At 37.3% G+C, this 23,886-nt stretch overlaps 1 protein-coding gene across 1 annotated transcript in view; it reads right to left on the reverse strand.

Annotated features, from left to right (window-relative positions):
- Positions 1–23,650, reverse strand: part of LOC122806373 — a 99,719-nt gene extending 76,069 nt beyond the window's left edge. The window contains exons 1-2 of the mRNA XM_044076724.1: positions 23,574–23,650; positions 4,197–4,535 (exon numbers count right to left, since the gene is read on the reverse strand). Coding sequence (XP_043932659.1) covers positions 4,197–4,535; positions 23,574–23,616 — 382 coding nt within the window. The 5' untranslated portion in view covers positions 23,617–23,650. The remainder of the gene's footprint in view (positions 1–4,196; positions 4,536–23,573) is intronic.
- Between the last annotated feature and the right edge of the window lie 236 nt (positions 23,651–23,886).

Genomic DNA, 23,886 nt, shown 5'->3' on the forward strand with positions numbered 1-23,886 from the left:
TTAGGGTGTAACTGATTAATACGGTGGATAAATTATTTTTTATCACAAACTAAACAAACAAACAAACAAACAAATAATTAAAAAAATCACCATCATCATTTCTGCATATCTAAGCAATTCAGTTTTATGGCACAGTACCCAGTACTGCAGTATTATTGTATGTTAAATATTATGGCACAGTACCCAGTACAGCAGTATTATAGTATGTTAAATATTATGGCACAGTACCCAGTACTGTAGTATTATTGTATGTTAAATATTATGGCACAGTCCCCAGTACTGCAGTATTATTGTATGTTAAATATTATGGCACAGTCCCCAGTACTGCAGTATTATTGTATGTTAAATATTATGGCACAGTACCCAGTACTGCAGTATTATTGTATGTTAAATATTATGGCACAGTACCCAGTACTGCAGTGTTATTGTATGCTAAATATTATGGCACAGTACCCAGTACTGCAGTATTATTGTATGTTAAATATTATGGCACAGTACCCAGCACTGCAGTATTATTGTATGTTAAATATTATGGCACAGTTCCCAGTACTGCAGTATTATTGTATGTTAAATATTATGGCACATTTCTCAGTACTGCAGTATTATTGTGTCAAATATTGCTAAAAGTTGTATATTGTCAACAATCTGCTTTGAAATAAGCAGATTATAATATTGTGATATTTATGTCACGCAGCACTTTTATTCTGTAAACTTACTCACAGCCTTGCATATGTATGTTTTCTACACAGTTATTCTATATAATAATATTTTGATGAATTTCAGTAAAGCATATTACACAAAGGTGTCACTTATTGTCTGTCCATTGCTCATTACAATATATTGTATCTGTTCACATTTTTGTATTGTTGATAAACAAAGATTGCTCATTTTATTTATGAAGAAGAAAGGCTATCATACTCAAGTGACTCAGAAAGTAGGTTTTGTGCTAAACTATATATTATTTTCTGCTTCAAATCTTTGAATGTTCTTACCTCTCATCTTTTAACATAAAATGTGTGAAGCTCACATCTAACTTCCATACAGAAATACTTCAGTACCATCACACAACAAATTAAATTTAGATTTGTCATCAGAGGATACGTTGCCATATTATTTTGCCTTTCTCCTGCCTCTGGTAAGACATCCTTCCTGATATTAACATTTTTGCTGACTCATTAGCTGCCATCTCAGAAGGATGCCCTTTGTCCCCACTCATCTGCTGTTGTTTTTCACACAAGTTAACATTATTACTTGTGCTAATCCACCTTTGCTGGCTTTGCTTGTGACTCAGGAAACTCACACGACGTTAGTTAATATATGCTTAGCAGTGTTCTGTTCTTGTTGCAGTGAAAATTTTTGTTTTTCATCTCTTTCCCTCTCCATATACAATGAACTTACACATCTATTGCCTCTTACAGTTACCATGATTGCTAAATCATAAAATACTGAATAACTGAAAAATTTTAAGCAGTTGTTACACATGGTGCATGTATATGCGTCCACTCTGTCTTTGCTAACTTGAAGAGTATGTGAATTTTCCCAATTTCCTAGCCACATTTCCATTTACAAGAATGGGCACCACATTGGGTCACTATTGATAAAGATGCCATGCTTACTGGAACTAACACTGTCAAAATGTAAATACATTAGAATTAACAAAAATAAATTAAGCAAACAAATAAACAAATTCTTTATTTAAGCTGCAAACATTTTCCGTATCCATAATTCCACCAACTTCAGCATAATTTGGCTTAATGGTTAAGGTGTTTACCTAATAGACCCAAGGCAAAGGGTTTGATTCTAATTTAGTGCCTCCACAATACAGTGCGTAGAGGACTGGACTGCAAATAACAAAGCCCAGGTAAGCTAAAGTAAAACCAGAGTGACAAATGACAAGTTGTAAATCGTAGTGCAACACAGTTATGTAAGAAAGCTTGTCGAATATTTGCCATGTAAAGACCAGTGTAGTTGTGCATATGTAAAGTAGTAACTGTGAGTTTAATCCTAAGTACATTAATTCAAAGGCAAATAACTGATCCTTGTTCCCCTGCTCAATGAAGAAAAGCTGCACCTAGTATTACATGAAGAAAGCTCCTCTGTCCTCATTTGGATGGCTGTGCGCTAGCAGCATGACGGTGTCCAGTGTCATGAACGAAGCAACATACTTTTGAAATGATCGAGTGCTCAGGCTTGTTGAATGAGTAGTGTGCTTATCACAGCAGGCCATTTTCAGCCACAGATCAGGTGAATAAGTTCAGAACAGTACATGCACAGTAAATTTACAATAACGGATACAGCAAAGAAAATAATACTGGAAGGTGGACACCCGTATATAAGCTTGTAGTGGGCTTGTCTCTTTACTTCTCTTGCAGATCTTTGAATCAGATTTCATTCAACCATAAAGCAATGAAATAATCATTAACACCCATTTTACTGAAAACACATTTCAATGAATCATATTTCATAGAAACAGTAGAAGTCTGCAGACAATCTCTTCTGATGTAGCTTGTGTTTGTGTGTCATCAGTGATTTAATGTGTGTGTTTGTGGGTGGGGGGTCTTTTCACTACAGGTGTGAAACCACGAGCTTAATACATATGTGCAAGGATGCCACCATGGAGTCAATATATCAAAAAAGTGGTGCGGGGGACTTTGCTACCCATATAAGGCTCGCAGAAGGGCCTGCCCCCAGTATTTGTATTCATTATTACATTTGTTTAATTTTAAAGTTGGAATTTTTATTTACTGTTTACTATACAAGGTGCATATGCTTCAGTTTAAGCATTTTAACTTAAGTGTTTGAGTTATGTTTGAATTTATTGAAATTTTTAATTATTAATGAAACATTCTGTGACTGGGACTGGTGTGTAGTTCTTATTTAACATGGGCCACATTTTGATTAACTACTCTGAAGAAGTCCCATAGAACTGTTGGACAAAAGTGTTTAGTGTTTTGCTATCTGTACTTGTATTTTAATGGAGTAATCTATTTAAGCAGTGGAAACCATGAAGCATTTTATTGTATTTTTGAGGAATAATCTTTAAAAGCAGTGGAAGGCATGCAGCAGGTGTTGTTTGCTTTTCCTAGTTATGTTTACGTATTATGAAATAAATATGCATTCACTCTAGTTTGAATTCATGTAGCTGTTTAGTTAAACTCTGTGTGTTCCTGATTTTGGTGGCAGGTTTATGCCTATGTTCAGGGCTATTTGTGGTATTTTAAATTACTTTATTACAGGTCATGCACTTATGTGCAGTTTTCAGTGCCCATTGCTTTTGATGTTTTTTTGTCATATAATTTGTGTTTTCTGGCAAATCATTGTGAATTCATGTCACTAGAAGACCAACATTTGAGTTATAAATGTCAAATCCTTCATAAAATACATACTAATACAAAACATGTTATTTTGTCAAGTTTTTAAGTTTATAAGCGCAATATCTAACATCTGTTCCTGATTTTACAGTAGTCTAGATTTCTTGCTTAAAGAGGTAGAGAGGCATGGTGATAGTTGTGCTAGGAAAAGTATATCAAAGCCCTTTCAGACCTAACAAATACACTGAATGAGTGGCCATCCAAAGTATTGGGTAGCAAAGCATATAAACACCCCCAAGCCGAGGTTGTTATGCCCTGCATGTCCTTATAACGATAACTTCAGCTACTTTGGCTATATCATTTTACTAAGGAGGTGTACTCTCATTCACCTCCCAAATATTACTTCTTTATATTATTTATTTTCAACATTCATGAGGAAGATTCAGATGACTATCCTTTTATGAACTCATTTTAAAATACTGCTAACATATTCCACTCTGCTTCGTAACAATTTGCGTTTCCTTTCCCATTGTGCAGTGTACCATATATCAGGTATGCAAAACACATGTTCTTTTATTAATTTTCACTGCAATGGACAGTAGATATTTTTCTGCATAATCTGTAATTTGCTACTTAAAACCATAATGCAAAACATTTAGTCTTCTGGTTCTCACTTTTACGAATCCCACCCTATGTATTCATTTCATTCATCAGTACAATATATTTCTTTGTATTTTGTTTTTACTGTACAATAAATCTTAACATTTAATGTGCTTGATATGCAGAGGCTGTGCATAAAACAGCTAATACTGCAGATAAAAATGCTTTCACTATTTGCAAAGGAAAATTAATTAGTATGAATACTTTAATGAGGATCATGCTTACCTTTTTCCACTTTAACGGTTATATTGTCTAATATTTCCCCACCATCTGGGGTTAATGCACCACAACCATAATTCCCTGAGTCTGCTTTCTGAAGCATCCTCACTATTAAAATCAGGTATCCTCTGCTCTTCTTATCACTCACAGTTGCTCTTCCAACAAAACGCATTGCTGTTGACTGATTGGTATCTGTCACATGATAGCAAAAGCCTGGCCTAGTCCATTTAAACCAGACTTTAGTGTAGTTCTGATATTCATCTGTGTTATTATAGTTGCAGCGAAGGCTGACTTCTTTTCCTTCAATACCTGCCACCACTCTGCATTCCGTTTTATAAAATGAACCTGAAAATCAAAAGAAAGTATTTTACTGAATATATATATATATATATATATATATATATATATATATATATATACAAATGAAAAATGCTGTTTTATTTTTGACATTTATGTAACATTAGAGTAGCAAATTATTAAATCCTGACCGATATGAAAAAATACGTCTAGTTATTTTCTCCATTCACTTAGATTTATTAAGTTATGTTCCATCACAGCATATAGAGTTTTATATGATGCTTCTCCAATACAAACTTTATCTTGTAGCTCTGACTGCCTATATGCTGCTGGGATGGAATAGTATATATGTAATAGTATATTTTCTATATCCAACATAGTAAAACATAATGCTTATTGTGCAAGGTTAACAGATTCAAATTTAAATTTTATGAAATGGTATGCTTTGAGCTAAGTAGCTTTCTGTATTGCTTCCAGTGTAGTCTGTCAGACCGCTTATTGTATACAAAAAGATCTTAACACATCATGCATGGTAACATAGACAGCTGTTTGTCCAGAGACACTGCCCACACCTCCAGTATAGTGACCCAGAGTGTGCATTGTATAGAAGTCTCTCAAATGTTTAACTGTTTAAGGTACAGAAGGTTTATTGTCCCAGCATACCCTCTTGAATCCCTTTGTCAATAATTCACTGACATTATTTGGAGTCACTGTCTCCTACCCTTCGGTACTGACTCCATTGCTATGGTGAATCACTGTAGTATCTTCCTTAACATGGTATGCCACAGCCATTTTAATATAAGGCTATTCAGGTGACCTGTGTGCAATAAGTGCATTTCAATGTACTGTGTTTGCATGGAGCAAATAGGAGTTACTCCATTAAGCCATCCTGCTCCTTGCTGTTATCATGATGTGGAATTTTTGAATCAGACAATCAGACACTTCTCTCCTTCAGGTACATCTGTAGCACAAGAGCCACCTTTCCACCTTTTTGCATGTGTGTGTGTGCTAGGTGCCACATACAGTAACATCTGACGCTATAGGACTTTTACTATACCTGTTTAAGAGAGCTTAGGAATATGACATCATTGCTTTTAAGAATCTGCAATAAACTCTGTTGCTGTCAAGATCTCCTCATATAAATGCCTCTTATATCAGGCCTTCCTGTACCTCTTGTAATAACTATATTTAAATTACAGTTGCAGCATAGTGTTGAAATGCAGCAGATGACACATCAAGGTATCAGAATAAGTTTGTTTCTGTTAGACCATTTCCCAGTTTGGCACAGAGACTTTACAATGCGGTCTGGAATAGACTGCTGCCTTCATATTCTGTCACTGGAAACATACTTAGACAAAAGTGTGCAAAAAAATCTCCACAAATATTTGTTCTTGCAGCTTTTAGACACTTGTCGAAAATGTAACATTATTTTAATTATGTACAATATAAATTAGGCTTTCCAAAATATTTTCTTTTCTTTTCATGCTGCTGGGCCATACCTGCATTTTCCTTACCACTGTCATCAATTCTGGCTCAAGATGACTTTATACACAGTGACCATTAGCTTTCAACCCAGCATGAAAGCTTCTTTGAAAACTAAAAGCTGTGGAATAAATGTTCAATGAGTGAACTTACTAGAAAAATGTTGTGTTTGACATGTTTCTTCATTGCACAGAAAAGACGAGCAAAGTGGGCAGATCTCTGTGCTTCAAGGTAAATTTAACATTTAAATTCACCATGTCCATCCATCCATCTATCCATTCATTCATCCATGCATCCATCCACAACCACTTTTCTCATTTTTGAGCACTGGATCTGGGTGTCACTTCAACAGTGGCAATCATCTAGAGCCAAGGCTTACACCGCCAGGTGGCAAGTCCTGCCATGGTAGTCCTTCTACACCACACACTCACACACACCTATGGCCAATTTAGAGTGTTGAATCCACCTACTGCATGTGTCAGTCATTTATTCTTCACCAGAACTCAAAGGTACCAAGAATCCAGCGCTGATAGCTGTGTGCCATGTGACTGAGTTTTAAGAGTCTGTAGTTTCATGGTTTCAGATTCCTGTGTTAAAGCCCTAAGGCCATATCAAAGAATAGACTGTAAATCCACCACACATATACCTTTGAATTCATCCATTTGCCTTACTGATTTTTTAAACAAATTTAATGAGATACTGTTTTTAAAATCCAACTGTAACTTATTCCATGCTCCAAAAGGCTAGATCTAGTTTACCTCTGCTCCATATATAACTTATGGAGTATGCTGCAAGACTTCTCATTCTGGAATCAAAATCTCTCTGTGTGAATAATACCTTTTCTAATTGGTCTTCTTCTACAAATGAGTATGCAACCAGACTACATTGCACTGGTTTCCATTACCCCATGCCTGAGTATTAGGAAGGTCTATAGGTATGGGCTGGGTAAGCAATAAGGAATGGAAGGAGTTGTTAGGTGTGTTTGTCAGACACCAGAGTGTGCAGGGTCTATATTATATATTCAAAGCTTCAAAATTTCAACAACATATGAGCGAAACTTGAAACCTCGAATATATAATAAAAAGTAAAAAAAAAAAACTTACTTTAATGCTCTGAGCAGGGGGGCAACCCCCCTGCGCCTCCACCACCCTACTTAAATATACCAACTCCGAGACCACACTTCAGTGCAGAAAAGGGAAATTTTCCCATTCTGCATGCACGGAGGACTTGCCTTTCACCTTAGAACTTTTCAAAGTTCGATTATATGGTGTCGACCATATGACATTCGAACTTTGAAAAATTCGGCAATTTAATAGGGACCCAGTGTGCAGGGCCAAGACAGGAAAGGGGATGGGTGGTACTGAGGAAATACCTCAAACAACACAGAGCAGTTGGGCCTGTTTTTCACAGGACCCTTTGAAACAAATAGGCCTACATTCTCTACTGACATATTCATGGTAGTGTGCATGGTGTAGGCAATCCCTCCACTGCCCAAGGTTATAAGATATAAGCTATAGCTCCCAATAACAGATGTAGGTAATGATAACACATGACAGTTTGCAGAGTATGTTAGGTTCAATGTGTGGGTTAGGTCCACAGGGTAGTGAGATGTCTGTGGGGAACATTTCTTTAATGGCCTTTTTTGTTGAGGAAGGGCTAGTGATGGTGAAATTCTTCATTGACTGATTAATGAGGATATTACATCTGAAGAAATTATAGCAGTTTGTGGCATACGTCTCAACCTCTTAGTTGAAGAAATCTGGGCAAAGCCTAAAATAATGGGGGACAAAGGACCAAAAGTAGGAACCAATTTTAAATATTGCTCTTATAAACTTAGAAAGTTATTATAAAAACAGGAATTGTGTGTGAATCTATTTTTCTGAAGGATATGAAGTCTGTAACTCAAATGTATTTCATTATTTATTGACTTCAATCCTCAATGATTTGTCAGAAAAATCACAGATTTTATGAGGAACAGACCAGAAATTACATACAAATATCTGGACATCCTGTGAAAATCTGGAGAGTTGATAGGTATGGGTTTCACCCCCCCACACACACACACCTCACAAACATAGACACACACACATACATACCAAAGAGACTATGTGGACACTTGCACTGGGATGGATTATTAAGACAATGAGTAAAAGAGGTTAGAATGAGTGAGCAAACTCCAGACCTCATGCAGACTGTTACATTAGGGTTTGCTGAGAGGTGAACTAGTTTATTTGAGAGTTAATGGACTAATGAAATTATGGACGGGATAATTTAAGAACATGTCTTCAAACGCTATTGCCATTGTTAGGGAACAGAGACAAGTAAGGCTCATATTATTAATTAATTATGTTGGATGCAGATAAATATTCAATTATCATTGTCCTGGTCCTCTTCAATAAACACACCCCACCGAATGACATTTGATGACCTTTTTTAAGTTTCCATAAACATAACTTTATTGAACCATATTTTAATTTATTGATCACAGCATGTACATCAATATGACCATTTACTAGGGCAGTGTAACCTCAGTCACCCTAACCAAATCAGCAGCATCCTCACCTCTGCTCACTTACTTTTACTTATCAAGCAGCATCCCGTCGCTCACTTTCATTCTCCAGCTCATTGAAATAAACATCCAACACCAGAGGGGTAAAAAAGAGAGAAAAACCTGCCCGTCTTCGCCACTAATTAGACTGACACAGGCTGTTCTCCCTCATTCAATACAAAACCTTCAGCCAACCCTCCAAAACAAACCTATGTGTACAGTACAGAGATCCCACCAAAATCATTCAGGTGCGCTCCATCCTCTCTGAACCAAAGTGGATCCATGTCATCAACATCCCAATGCCCAATCATATAAATACCCAAACCAGCCAGTTGCCTAACTAGCCTAAAATTAACAAACCAATGAGCCCTCTCCAAAGCAAAAATAACCGTGGTACTACCTCCGAGCACACAAAGCACATACCTGGGGATAACCGCTTTAAAATAAACAGATCCTCACTCATCCTAACTCCAGACTGCAATTTCAGAATTATTCCCAAATTGTTCCCTGTCAAATGTACCACCAGGACTCTAAGGAGTTCAATACCACCAGAAACAAAGCCAAACCAATAACGTGCCATCTGGCCTAACTGCAGCCCCCTTTTGCCATCCAGTGGTTATAAAAATGACTAAAATGAGATTTCCTTTCCTAAAAACTAATTTAATACTAAGCCAGTCACAATGTGTAACATCACACAAGGAAGCATAAGATGGCCAACAACCCACTCTCTTAATGACTTCAATTATTCAGCTTTCCCTCACCAAATCTGATACCCTTCCAATGCACAAGAAATGAGTAGACAACCTCTTTCCTGTAAACCAACACTAAAAAGCTCTCCCCATCATATATACAAACTGATTACATGTCATCACCTTGCCCCTACCAATCAAAATGATATCCTAAGGACTCCCAACATGAGACCATGACAACCTGTTAGTCCAACCACTGGACACAACCAATCTTTCTTTCCTTTCCCAGTACTAACTGCCTGCCCTTACTCAACAGATCCGTTTTAGAACTACACAGCCAAATACACATGGAAGCAAAAAACACTGAAACATCCAGCCAAACATCCACCCAAATTAGAGACCAAAAAACTCCCTAAGAGCTCAATAATAAATCCATAAAGTGAACGTCACCCATAAAGTATAGTCCAATGTATCTCCATTTACCAGTGCTAATCTCTGCAACAAATCCTACAAAACCCATCTTGCCAATGGCCATCGTCTGTCAGTCTTCACATTATCAACCCTACCCCAACCCTTCAATATACAAACCACAGTCCAAGATTTTGTAAAGTCATGTAACCCCACCATTCATGCAACTATAATAACCACAGCTATGTCTGCCTTACCTTGTCCCCAAACTTTAAACAAATATCTTAACAACCACCCTCCCCACCAAACTCCTTCCTCCTCAGGCTGCTGCAACACAAATTTCACAAAATCTTGCAATGCCATACCAAATCCCTTCCTTTTAAAAGCTGCCCAGGATTCCTGTACCAAGCATCCAATCCTTCCAACCGAACTAAACACACCTCATCTAGCAACACCAGTGGCTCGTAGCACTGCCATATTGTCCGAATGAAAATTAACTCTTTTCTCCTGTAACTTCTCCTGCTAGACCTTTGACGCCAACCAAACTGGAATTAACTCCAAACAGTCAACATCCCTCCTCCAATTGTCCTACTATCCTGCTGGCCAGCAAGCCACAATCCATTCCCCCCAAAATATGTCCCCATCCCAATACTTCCTGCCACATCTGTAAACAATTGCAAATCCCCTTGAACAACTCAATCCGCCTGCCAAAAGTTATACCATTAAACGTCTCCAAAAAGACAACAGCAGTGCTAAATCAGCATGCACCCTCACTCAGTGATGTTTGCTTTCCCCTCATTCAACCAAATGGCTACAAACCCACAAAAACCCACAAAAGGAATGACTTGGGTGAACTTCCCGACATGAAGACTTCAGGAGACTGAACAGCAATGTGACATCCATCCACACCTTGTCCTTGGATTTCCCCACAAAATCTTTTCTTTCAAATGTGTTACCCTCACATCTGGTAAACAAAACAAACCATGGCCTGCATTCACTAGCAACCACAGAAGACAATACTTTGCTTCAGCCTTCTAATGTCTGCCTAGCCAATGGATCAGCCAGTTCCTCATACATCCCCAAAAACACCCCCACACCTTCCATTGCCCCATCAAACCCTTCACTTACCTTTAAGAATTCATCCAGATAACATACTGCCTCCTAGCAGCCCACCTACTTGCATCCAATGGAGAGCAATGCTAAACCTCTCAAAGTATCACAGGCCAGCGAGCATCCCATCAGCATAGCCGTGTCAAAGTAGAACTTAAATCCAACTACCCTGCTCAACAATGGCCACTCTTCCTCTCAAACTGGGTCTGTAAACTCCTGAATGACATGCACTGCATCATCCATAGATGCATAACTGATTTTACGTCATCTCAAGAAATAAAATCATACACAGAATTCCCCTTGGGGTAAGTCCTGTGGTGAATCAAATAAAGTTCCTTGCTAATTTCCTAGGAACCAACCCCAATGGAGAAACCTTAGAACTGTTAAAGGGAGGAATATAAACTGGCTCCAATAACTTACCTGCCCACCATTCCTTCTCCACCAAGCCTTCCAAAATCTCTTCCATCTCCTGCAAGGAATGCAGATTCGTACAAGTTGACCCTTCCTTTGTCACCCTTGATCTAATAGAACATACCTCAGAAAATCCATCTATTAATTCAGCTGCAACTGCTGAGTCTGGAAATTGCATGAGCAGCTGACATAGTACATGTACATCAATGGGAAAATGCATTCCCTGGTCTTCCCTTTGACCCATGAAAGGATACACCCCTTCTCTGGCCCCAAAATTCCCACTACCTCAAGCACCCTGAAATCCAAGAAATGATAAAGGTAACCCACCTGATCCAGACTGCTGCAAACTCAAATTAATCAAAGCACCTTCCCGTCTGCCACTTGCACAGCTGAATGTATACCTTCACACTTTCAGCAGGTGTACAAAACCTACATGCTATCCACAATCAACACTCAACATTAAAGGCCCAGCATATCCCTTTTCTGACCCTCACTAGCTTACCCCCCCATTAACGGCTACAAAGCTATTCACCATAATGGTTAGCCAAATGCCAGGATGTCTGACATCCAAACTCAGCGACTGATCTACTGCCTTCCACTTCCAAAACCTTGGTTGTACCACAACCAGGTATTCCCTGCCCACAGATGCTGTGCCTCACAGATCATGAGAAAATTAGCCAAAAATGGTAAGGACAAAGGTTGTATCCTTCTCCAACAAACTGCCATGTAATAAATGAAGCCTGACACACAGTTGCTCCATGTTCTTGGCCACAGTCTATGTATCCTCCTCTGCCCCATGGCCACTAAAGCTGGCAAAAGCTTTTACTGTTAGCGTTTTCTGATTCCATCAGACATTGAAACCCATCTGTGTCAATTAATTCAAAATACTGACATACGTCCCCTTCCAGATCTTTCCTTTAACCAACAGCGGTATGTGAGGGGGTCAGAACAACCTCCTTGCCCCAGGCCTTGCTTAGGTAACCAAACACCCAGATGGATCCCACAATCTGACCCAACCTCATGCTGGTGTAACTCCACCCCCACCTTTGGATGGCCCCAACTTCCCATAATCAAACCTAAACCCTCATCCTTGCCAAAAGCCTTCATGAAATGTTTCCCTTTCACTAAGAAGGGGCACCTCCCAAACCTCTATTGTTCTTCAGCTGCACCATCTGCTTTACCCTGCCCCTGATATACCTCATCCTCATCTGTCCCCACACTACACCCAAACTGCACCAACTGTGATATACCTAAATGAGCAGGAAAAAAAAGGCAATGAGTGCACCATGAGCTGAAGTCAAAAGTAAAATAACAAGTAAATCCAAAAGGTCTTCTTTGTATTTAAAATCCTCGTTTATTACAAAAGATAAAACTGCAGGAGATAGCAAGTTGTAAGCGCTTTCGCGTTGTTACCCAACGCTTCATCAGACATAAAGAAAATGCTGAAACTTTCCTCTTATAAAGCATTAATTGTTATGATGTCATTAGTAACTGGAAGTTAAAATTTAAAGAAACAGACATACAAACATAAAATATAAAATATAAAATATAAAATGCATTCTGAGTTAAAACATTGTCTAGAGCAGAGAATATATTTTACATAAATGTATGTGTAGACATTAATGCTTCAGTGGCCTTGAAGCTAAGAAAGGCTTAAGTGAGCCTCTCATTAAGCCCAAACTTATGGGCTTGTAATTTGACAATCCACTTGCCTTCCCTTTCTTCAATTCTGTTCCTTATGTTACCTAATCTCCCATCAGTATGCACCAATTCAAGAACCTGGAATTTGAATGTGTGATCGTCACCTAACTCCACAGTGTGTTTAGCTAGGGCGTTCAGAATGTTACGTTTGGATATGGCATAGATATGCTCTCTGATACGTTCTCTTAGGGATCTGGTTGTCATGCCCACATAGAACTTCCTGCATACTTGGCACTCAGCTAAGTAAACCAAGTTGATAGACCTACACACATCCCGAAACACACAGGAACTACATGTTTAAGCACCATGTGAGCTGTAGGTCTATCAACTTGGTTTACTTAGCTGAGTGCCAAGTATCCCTAAGAGAACGTATTCCAGGTTCTTGAATTGGTGCATACTGATGGGAGATTAGGTAACATAAGGAACAGAATTGAAGAAAGGGAAGGCAAGTGGATTGTCAAATTACAAGCCCATAAGTTTGGGCTTAATGAGAGGCTCACTCTTAAGCCTTTCTAGGCCACTGAAGCATTAATGTCTACACATACATTTATGTAAAATATATTCTCTGCTCTAGACAATGTTTTAACTCAGAATGCATTTTATATTTTATATTTTATATTTTATGTTTGTATGTCTGTTTCTTTAAATTTTAACTTCCAATTACTAATGACATCATAACAATTAATGCTTTATAAGAGGAAAGTTTCAGCATTTTCTTTATGTCTGATGAAGCGTTGGGTAACAACGCGAAAGCGCTTACAACTTGCTATCTCCTGTAGTTTTATCTTTTGTAATAAACGAGGATTTTAAATACAAAGAAGACCTTTTGGATTTACTTGTTATTTTACTTTTGACTTCAGCTCATGGTGCACTCATTGCCTTTTTTTCCTGCTGATTTGTTGTTTCTGAGGAGAGTGCTTTACCTGGCAGTGTGTTTCCTTTTTGTTTTATACCTAAATGAGCACCTAACCATGTATCATTACCTGTGACCTTTTTGCACACTGCTCTAATGGCAGGAACATCCACCACAGCAGCATCCATCACCTGTTGAGTCCATTTCCCTCAAGCCACCAGTTGATGCAAACTCTGCACTTCTGACATTTGCAAAATAAAAGACAGAAGAAAGAAAGAAAGAAAGAAAGAAAGAAAGAAAGAAAGAAAGAAACTTGCCAATGTTAGTTTTAACAATCAGAATCTAGGCCAAACCTTTTACCCTGTGTATAGGAGATAAACCCATACCAATATACCAACCTCCCAACCTAATATAGCTCATCCCATGCTACTCTTGCCTTACAAAGGCAGTAAGATAACTCTCAAACCCATCAGGAACAAATTCCCACCAAATAGTGACAAATCTCGAAAATTCCAGGACAGTCATGGACACTTTTAAAATATTGGCACTATTAGCTTGAGCCATTAGGAAAATAAAAGAATGTGCACCAAAATACCTTTCCAAATGTCAGATTCACCCTACCCATTAAAGATATGAAATTTAGACCTTAGCCACTTAGCCAATCCACCTAACTTAAGAAAGTCAGTAACTTCAGCTTAGTCTCCTTTATTCACTAAGAGCAGTTCACCGCCTTCCCTTTGCAGTGACTATTTCTTCTGTCTGCATTCTTTTTTCTTTTTTGCTCCAATCATATAAAAGAAAACATTATTATTTATTTTCAGAAAAGAACATGATTCAATATTAGACCCATATAGTGATAATGAAACTTTGCACAGACTTGAATCACTTATGTAATTTTGTAAGTACAAGTAAAATAATCTAACTTTATCAAAAAAAAAGATTAAGGCCAGGAGATGTGATGCCAAATTTGAGGAAATAAATCACATAATTTTGTCTAACTTATAGCAGATGAAAACCAGACTATTAAGTAATAACCCCACTCTATAAACTTTACATACAACTCACACATTAAAAAAGATAAAGAGCCTCTCACCCTAGGCTTAATCACTGCCAGATTCTCACAGAATGTCCAGATCTCTGTTTCCTATTTTGGTCTGTTCCTCATAACAGAAGTCAATAAATAATGACCTACTCGATTTTCGGACTCCAACTCCATCAGAGAATCTATGTTAAACAAACCCTGGTATGCTAGCAACTTCATATGTTATAAGAGGAATATTCAAAAATATGTCCCTATTTCTATGTCTTTGCCCCCCCCTTTTATCAGCTTATCCCAGTTTTCTTGCAAAAACAGGTTGAGCGGTATGGCTCTGATGTCCAACGGAAAGATAAACCCATACCAGCCTAAAAGAGATGTAAGCATAATGGAACAGGGTATGTACTAACGAGACTCCTCTTTGCCAACTGCTTGGAAACAAACCTAAAGCAAGTACCCAGATTGTTTGTTATTTACAAATCTGATGATCTACATACTTCAAAAATCACAAGAGGTCGTTTGAGATGGTGCATCCTACTCAGTTCTCCGATTACAGTTCTCCATCAAAGACTACTGAATATCACTTGCCCAAAAATGACATTTTTATTCAGTACACATTTTTATGTGTACCCCAGTCAAGGATACGCCAGAGCCAGACATCCATGGATGGCATTTCTATTATATTACTTTCCCAAATGTACCCACTAAACAATTTAAAAAGTTCAGAAACTTATCAAAACATCATTGTATTCCATCAAAATATAATGCTGTTATAGTCAAAACTGTGGAAACTACACACATTTAATGCACTGATCAAATGCTTCTTTGTACATAACCCCCCATCCCCACCCTCCCCCAGTGCTATTAACACCATAACATGCATTATTCACAAGTGCCTCACATTTTGCGAACCACACATTCTTCACCTGGAAACCAATCCAGTCCAGATGGTGCTGCCATTACAGCTGCGCCACCAACAATGCTCATAACTACATATAACAGACCATCACCAACGAACACAACAGTGAAGAACCACATGTAAGAAGTTATGAACATACAGTACGACAAAAAGCCACAGTGTCGGCACAGTACCCCAGAAGCACAATGTAATGTGCGAAAATAAATGCTCGCATGTATAACAACAGAAGTGCTAAGACTATTTGCCCAGTGATGTAAGTAATAACTCACGCCAGTGTGAAAATATCCATAGCCTAAGGAACTATGAGACAACTGTGCCAGCACTCAGTGCCTCTGACTATTACTAACCTGGTCAATTCTGAACCAGCAACCAACAAACATAATGAATAACTGCAAATTAGACATGCGTTTACCACATGTAACCTCAAGAACATGTAAACCATAAATCTACTGCTTCATCCTAAAGCATACATAATCTGTACCCAGCTTAATATTACCATCCATACAACATATATTCCATGCCATCCAATCCTATTCTATCAAACAAACTAAAAGAAAAGAAGAAAAAAAAAAGCCACTGGCCCAGCTCCACCATACAAACCACTGTTAACCCAAGGCCTACCTGTTCCAAAAGAATCTACTGGTCATGTCAGACACAGTGCTTGCAACAGCAAGTTCACAACAAAAGCTAGTACCTTATCCAATTATACTCACACAAAACCCGTTAAGCCCCTCCTTCCACTTACCTTATTTCCTCCCAGCCTTCTTACTTTCCCAGTTTAACCCTTTCATCCACACCACACTACCTTTCTTCCACTAAGATCTTAACTCCCATTACTATTCCTACTTGACCCACGCCCGAAGATTTCCCCGGACTAATTGTTTGTTCCCAAATATCATTTCTAACTATGTGTAAACTATGCTTCAATATGATGTGTTACAAGAATGCCAAAAGATGATTATTTGATTTTATCCATGCCAGTAAAGTAAGTTTTCAATTTCCTTAGCGGTAAAGTTGTGTGCACTTTAAAAATGGACAGCCCAGGACAACTGTGCTAACTAATTTTAAGTTGCAGATAGCAACATAATGCAGGAGAGTAGATGGTTTACTGACCTTGTTTCTTTGATTTCTGTGTTTGTAATAGTGTTTTGTTTTCCTCATTGTGCATATACACTATTTCACTGTAATATGGCTCAAGGAATTGTGTGGAATTTATTAAGATTCGTGTATTTGTTTTATTGAATTATATGGAAATTCAATAATCCTTCTATGCTTTATTTGCATAATGCAGTAAACGTTCACAAGCCCCACTGATTATTGTTAGTTTTCTGATACTTCTGACTGAACAAGTCTGACAAAATATACTGAGTAGAAGTATTAAATTGTTTTATATCGTGGTGGATATAATAAACATAAATAAGTTAATACCTTAAACCTGGGTTTTTTTGCTGGAGTCTCACATAACTATTGCTACCTTGAAATGCATATTTTGAGAAAGAATACAATTAATGAAATCACTTGCATTTTATCTAATAGGAATGCTATTTCATATGAAAGTGTTTATTATAGTAAATATAATGTTATGAATGAGATTTCCTATATGTTGATTACAGTAAATGCAATGTATTAAATCTCATTCTTAACATTTAAGTGAGAAATTTCAGCATCAGTTAGTCATTAATTAATTGAATATATGCTAAGATACCAAAGGAAATAGGAATGGAGAGAGAATAACAGGGTTAAGGAACTGCAGGGAGTGATGTGAGGCTGTAGAAACCAATATCAGAGCAAGCTGTGACAGAACTACAGGCACCTTTTACAAATCAGTTACGTGAAAAAAAGGTTAGTTAAAACACCTAAGAGTTCGAGAATTTTCCTGAAGCCGCTGAGAAAGATAATTTAAAAAATGTACATCTTTATTGGCTAAATTCAGTCAGTCATGATGAGTGAACCAAATGAAGTAAAGAAAATGATCCAGTTGTTGAGCATATGGATGTGCAATTTGGAAACAGAATTCCGTCTCTGTCAACTGTCATTCACTGTATCTGAAAGGAAAATGAACACAACCCACCATTACAGGTATATGTGCTGTCCATTTTCAGAGTATTAAGCTCTGCTCTAAGAGGATAGCACTGAGAAATATGTTAGACAATACTTGTGGGGTACATAGCAATGGCATTCTATTCCATAAATGTACATAATAGTGCTTCTGCTTAGGGAAAGGTTTGACATCATGTTGAGGGTATACGGCAACTTAATAAGGGAACCATTTTGTAATGGAGCAGTCTTAAGTGTTCAGGGGGAAATATGTTAGCAGAAAAACATTCACCACAGTGTGAATTGTGTATCATTCAGACAATTAGTACATTAAACACTCAAAACTCACATTATATGTAAAGGTACAGCACATAGCAGAGGTACCTATGTGCCCAATGTATGTGTAACCACTCATAAAATGGAAATACCTCTCAAAAAATGTAACAGATAACCAAAAAAGTCATGAGAAGAAATGACATCCACACAATAGAGCTAGAGAATGTCCAAAATATCAAACCATGTAATAACAGGAATATATTTATTTGAAGTTAAGCACTTTTATCGTTACCTTATCTGGAGTGTGTGTGTGTGTGTGTGTGTGTGTGTGTGTGTGTGTGTGTGTGTGTGTGTGTGTGTGTGTGTGTGTGTGTGTGCGCATGCGTGTGCATGCGTGTGTGTGTGTGTGTGTGAGAGAGGTTGGAGAGTTATTCCAATATTCTGAAGGTGTATGGCAGAGAAGCGTTGTCCTTATGAATAGTGTATATGGAGCAGTGGTGGTTATTCTTTTATGATTAATGATGGATAAGTACTTTTGCACTGTCCTTAGAAATAGCTCACATACCACTGTGCATTGGCTACTCTTTTCTTTAAAGGTGCATGGCAAGGAGTGACTGTACAGCTTGTACAGCTTATTTCTGAATATCACCAGTAGGGTTACCACATGTCCGACTTTCCGAGGGACAGTCCCACTCTGAGCAGTTGTGTCCTGCAAGACAATTGTAGAAATGGCAAATGTCCTGAGATTTTAGGACAAAATTATTTCCTATATTTTGTGTAATAGTTGTATAAAACAGTTATGCTGTACCTGCAACATCTAAATGTTTTAAGAAATAGAATAAGCAATAAAAATGCTACAAGAATAAGCTTTTATTTAGGCAAAAAAGTGAAGTTCTGTACTTTGTACTGGCCGTGGGTATGTTTTGGCCTGCAAAATCTGACGTTTGTGCCAAAAATGTCCCACTTTGGGCATTTGAAAAGGTGGCAACCCTAGTCAGCAGTGTAAAATTGACCAGCATCTCACAAATGTGGGCCTCTAACACCTTGCACCTAAAAAAGTTGCCCTGTTTGCCCCACCCTAGCTATACCTCTGCTTTTGAGAACTCACATTCACTATAAAATTCATATTCAAGTGTGACCAACCTAAAAAAAAGTAATAAATTGGCCTCTGACAACATTGTCTATCTGAGCATAATCAAACAATTGAGTATTTTCAAATGGAAATATATCAGAATGATACTGTAGGAGCTAATGAGTTAGACCATTTAGATATTTTATAGCAGAATGTATACAGAACATAATCCAATTGCAACATTCGCCCTTAAAATTAAGGTTGAGTGGGGTTAGGCTGAATATAAAAACCTTTCTCCGAGTCTTCAACTACACCACCTTTCCAGGTCTGAGTCATTTATATTGCATGATTATTTTTGATTTGAACAGTTCATTAAATAATTAATTTATTGACTGTAAATATGCAGATAGGAAGACCTATTTCCCATGGAGTCCTAGGTAGAAAAACTTCCAGATACAAACAGAAATACATACACACTATACAATGGATACATACCAGAAAAGGAAAGCAATTCTTATTCTAGCAAAAAGGTCAGTTCCCTACTAGTGTTAATGAAAGAGCTTAAATAGTAGCATTTATAATAATAAGAAACTAAGTATAATACACAAATCGATAGTAATACTCAATGTAAAATGTATCTCTCATTAATAACAGTAAGAAGATTCAGTCCTGGGTTATGAAGCCATTGTCTTACCTGTTTATCTGCCAAGACCAGCCACATTCATCACATCATACATCCCTACAGTGATATACTCAGGCACCACTACCATTCTTATGTTCATAATTTCATCCAACTTTTGTTCATATGGTTGGTGACTAAAGCTATTGGCTATAAGAGTAATAGAATGCCATTGTCATTCATATAGCTTGAGTGAGGTGTCTATTTTTTATCTTCAGGGACAGGAAATGCACGGTGGATGGATAGTCTGATATGAGAGTTGAAGCTGGTTTTTGAACCCTTCTCCTTATTTTACAGTTAGATTATATATTTCAGTGTTGGAAAGTGAAACATAAACATAACCTGTTATCTATATGTTTTTCATTTTATAAATGATCCAAACTTATCTAAAAGTAACAAAAAGATAATCCTAATATAAAGGAATAGAAGATAAAGTGAGAACTTCCATTTTCTTTACAGAGTTGTCATTATTTAGGGCTTGGGTCAATGCACTTCATATATCCGGCATGAGTTAGGCAGAGTAAACCTCAGATAAGGTACAATATGACCTATCAAGATCACCTTTGCAAAATGCCTTCCACTGCCTGACTAAATGCAGCAGGTATTTGGTGAACTTAACATGTCTATCCCTCCTCTTTCAGTGTTGATGAGATGTTCTTCATGTGATTCAAGAAGGGGTCAATAAGTTTAGTGCAAGTAGAAGACATACATCAATATTACTTGACATACATGTAACATATCTGGTCTCTTTAGCAAATCATGGATGAACACTGAAGTTGAAGGTATTCAGCACAGCATTCCAGGATGCTGCTTTGCATAATCCCTCCATACATATTGTTAGTCCCCATTCTCCCACAGAAATGATATACCACAAATGTCTGCTGAGCTTTGTACATGCAAAAAACTGCTATACAGAAACACCATATATGGATGAAGTACAGCTGACTGAAACACAATGGGATCGATTCTTAAACATTGCATGATATGAAACAGGGTCTGTACTCCACAGACTAATGCACCAAAGCCCTTTGTTATTCACAAAAGGTATTACAAAATGGGAAAAGACATATGCAGTCATACACCATTGTGTAAGTTTTTTTTCTCCATGGAGTACAAAAGTAAATTACACTACAGGGTAACATCATGGCCAAAAAGGGCAGACTAGAAGATGATCTTGCATTTCTGAGCGCAGTAATTCTTCTCTCCTCTTCTGTTACATGAAACAGCACACAGAGCTGTTCTCTGCATTGCAGGGTAGAAAATAAAAAGCAGTAATGGCAACAGAGCATAATGTGGAGCAGGCTAGCCTCCTACTACCACCTCACTGGTCCATGTCCTCAGACTGTTACTCAGCTGACAGCCAATTAATGTAACATCTACGCTACCAGTTCCAATCATCTGCATGCCATGCAAACAATGCTTTCAGTGCCGTTTGGCCTATGACAGCAGAAATAATGTTGAAGCACTACCCTCCTTATTGTCACCCAGTTATAAAGCTGAGCAAAGGATGACATGATGTCTCACACCATAAGCCATGCTGCATTTTCCACAAGGCAGTGTAAACCTTTGCCAACAGTTAGAGCAGCTGTACACTGTACAGTCTTATAAAGATATAATGATGGTGGTCTGCAGGTGCATTGCCAAAGTCCAGAAGCACATAGAAAGTCGACAAATGACACTTAGATGCTAGTGACACACAGAAGAGTTCAACACAGCATGGTATGCAGTGTTATGCATCCTTTACATTGCCCTTTACTGTCATAGGCAGTATATGCTCTACAAACCTGTCTTACAAAAAGTTAACCCCAAGGGTCAGGGAGGTGTATAAGTGGCATTTACAATCTTGCTGACTCATCTAGATGCAGATATTTTGCCTCTTTTAACCTGGTATTATAGATTACATACATGGCAGTATGGAGAGCAAGAGTACACATCACAAGTGGAAACCCATAGTTTAGGAATCACATTCTGAACGTACCATGGACAATCAAAATGAGTAGTTCCATGAACAGGGATTTAAACAAATATTTATGATTATAGTGCCCTGTGCAAGGTCCTGTACAGTGCTATTAATATAAAAACATGTTGGATATAGTTTTTAAAGTGTACTGGTCATGGTCTGAAGCAAGTATAAGTAGAACACAGTTGGAGTTGTATATGACCTTCTTATCATTAGCAATACCAGATTAACGATTGTTAATGCAAATATTGTGCTGCTTTTGTATTTTAATTTTATTGATAAGAATGACAACCTGATTTTTTTTTTTCAGAGATGATACTCCTGAAATGACATAATGAAAAACTGAATACACAATGCTTCAATACCTAAATGAAAGCACAGGCTGCTGCATACCCATCCTAAATAAATTAGAAGTAGTTTCTTACTGATTTAAATTTATTCTCCCCTCGTCATGCTGATTAGTGACTATTAATTCTACCCCATGCAACAGACACCTCTGGTTCTTGCAAAATTATTTGTCATGAATCTCTTCCTAGAACTGTCCCTAATTACTAGTTGACCAGGTTATTCACATCTGCAAAAACTGTCATTTTCATACCTAACCTGAAACCTGTGTTGTAATTATGTCACTTACTTGTTACCATTTCTAATGCAAGTAATACTTTTAGAATTAAAACCTGCCTATGGATATCAAGATGAGATTTGTGAGCATATCATTATCTTATTAACAAAGATATACCACAGAAAAAATAATGTTCATCTATATTTATCTGTGCACCATACTAATGTTAAGTCTTCCCTCACGTCTAACAAATTAAGGATTGAAGGTGTAGCACAAGATTGGAGTTTACATCCCTCTAAACAAAAGCAAGCCTTTCTAAAATAAAAATTTACATGAAAATTGATAAAAGATGGGCAAAATGCGGGTCCACTATTGCACATATATTCATTTTCTGTTAGCACATAAAAACATTTTGTGAATAGTACCCAAAAAGCCACAATTTCTAGAGACCTTTTCCCACTGTACATTCATATATGCTATTAAACTTGATATGTTGTCTTCTCTTATGTCTATTTATATAAAATCAGTGTGTTTCTCAATGTATGCAACATAAGAGAGCAACTGAATATGCTGATTTCATTTTACTGATGGAAAAACAATTTCAATTTAGTTAAATAGTTGAAGCAAAAAAAAAAAAAAAACTCTGATCTAGAACTTAAAATGACATTTGCTGATGTGTAGGTAACCTGTCAAAGTAAATAGTCTAGCTCGCTTGCAAAAAGGTTTCCCTGAAATACTCTTCTGATAATTTTAAAGTAAGAAAAAATGTAGGTGTATTTTAAAAAGCATATTTTAAAAAATATTGGCTTGTAAAATATAAAAGAATATGCATGAGCGTGCACACACACACACACACACACACACACACACACACACACACACACACACACACACACACACACAAAGACACACAGACACACACACACACACACACACACACACACACACACACATACATGTTTGCATTTGCAAAGAGAGACAGACCGGATAAAAGTTAAATAGACAGATAAAGAGAGATAGAAAGATAGAGGAAGAAGATATATATATATATATATATATATATATATATATATATATATATATATATATATATATATATATATATATAATATATAGAGTGTGTGTGTGTGTGTGTGTGTGTGTGTGTGTGTGTGTGAGCATGTATCTATCAGTAATACAAATGCACACACATACTAGTGCTCGCATGCACAGACAGACAGACACACACACACACACACAAGCATGCACAGACATAAATTTACACAAAAATGAAAAAGAAATAAAATAATAAAAATGGATTTCATTTTTACCTTTTATGCATTTTATTATGTCTGAAGACTTACCTAAAATTGATGCCAGTACTGCAAAACCAGAAAGTCTACGCATTTCTAGGAAAATATAAAGTGTGCAGACATTTGCATCAAAGAAAAGTGATGTTTTTATTGGTACAAGTTGGTTTTTCTAGTTTGAGGAGAAGTTAAAAAAAGGAAACAGGAAAGGAAAGAATTTATCTTTAGAATGGGAGCTGGGAATCCACATCCTGCCTCATAAATAAGCAATGATAATTCATTTCTCACAGACACACACACACACACACACACACACACACACACACACACACACACACACACACACACACACACACACACACACTGT

Source organism: Protopterus annectens, chromosome 7.part0 (assembly GCF_019279795.1).
Source record: "Protopterus annectens isolate FY-2018-M chromosome 7.part0, PAN1.0, whole genome shotgun sequence".
NCBI lineage: Eukaryota > Metazoa > Chordata > Ceratodontiformes > Protopteridae > Protopterus > Protopterus annectens.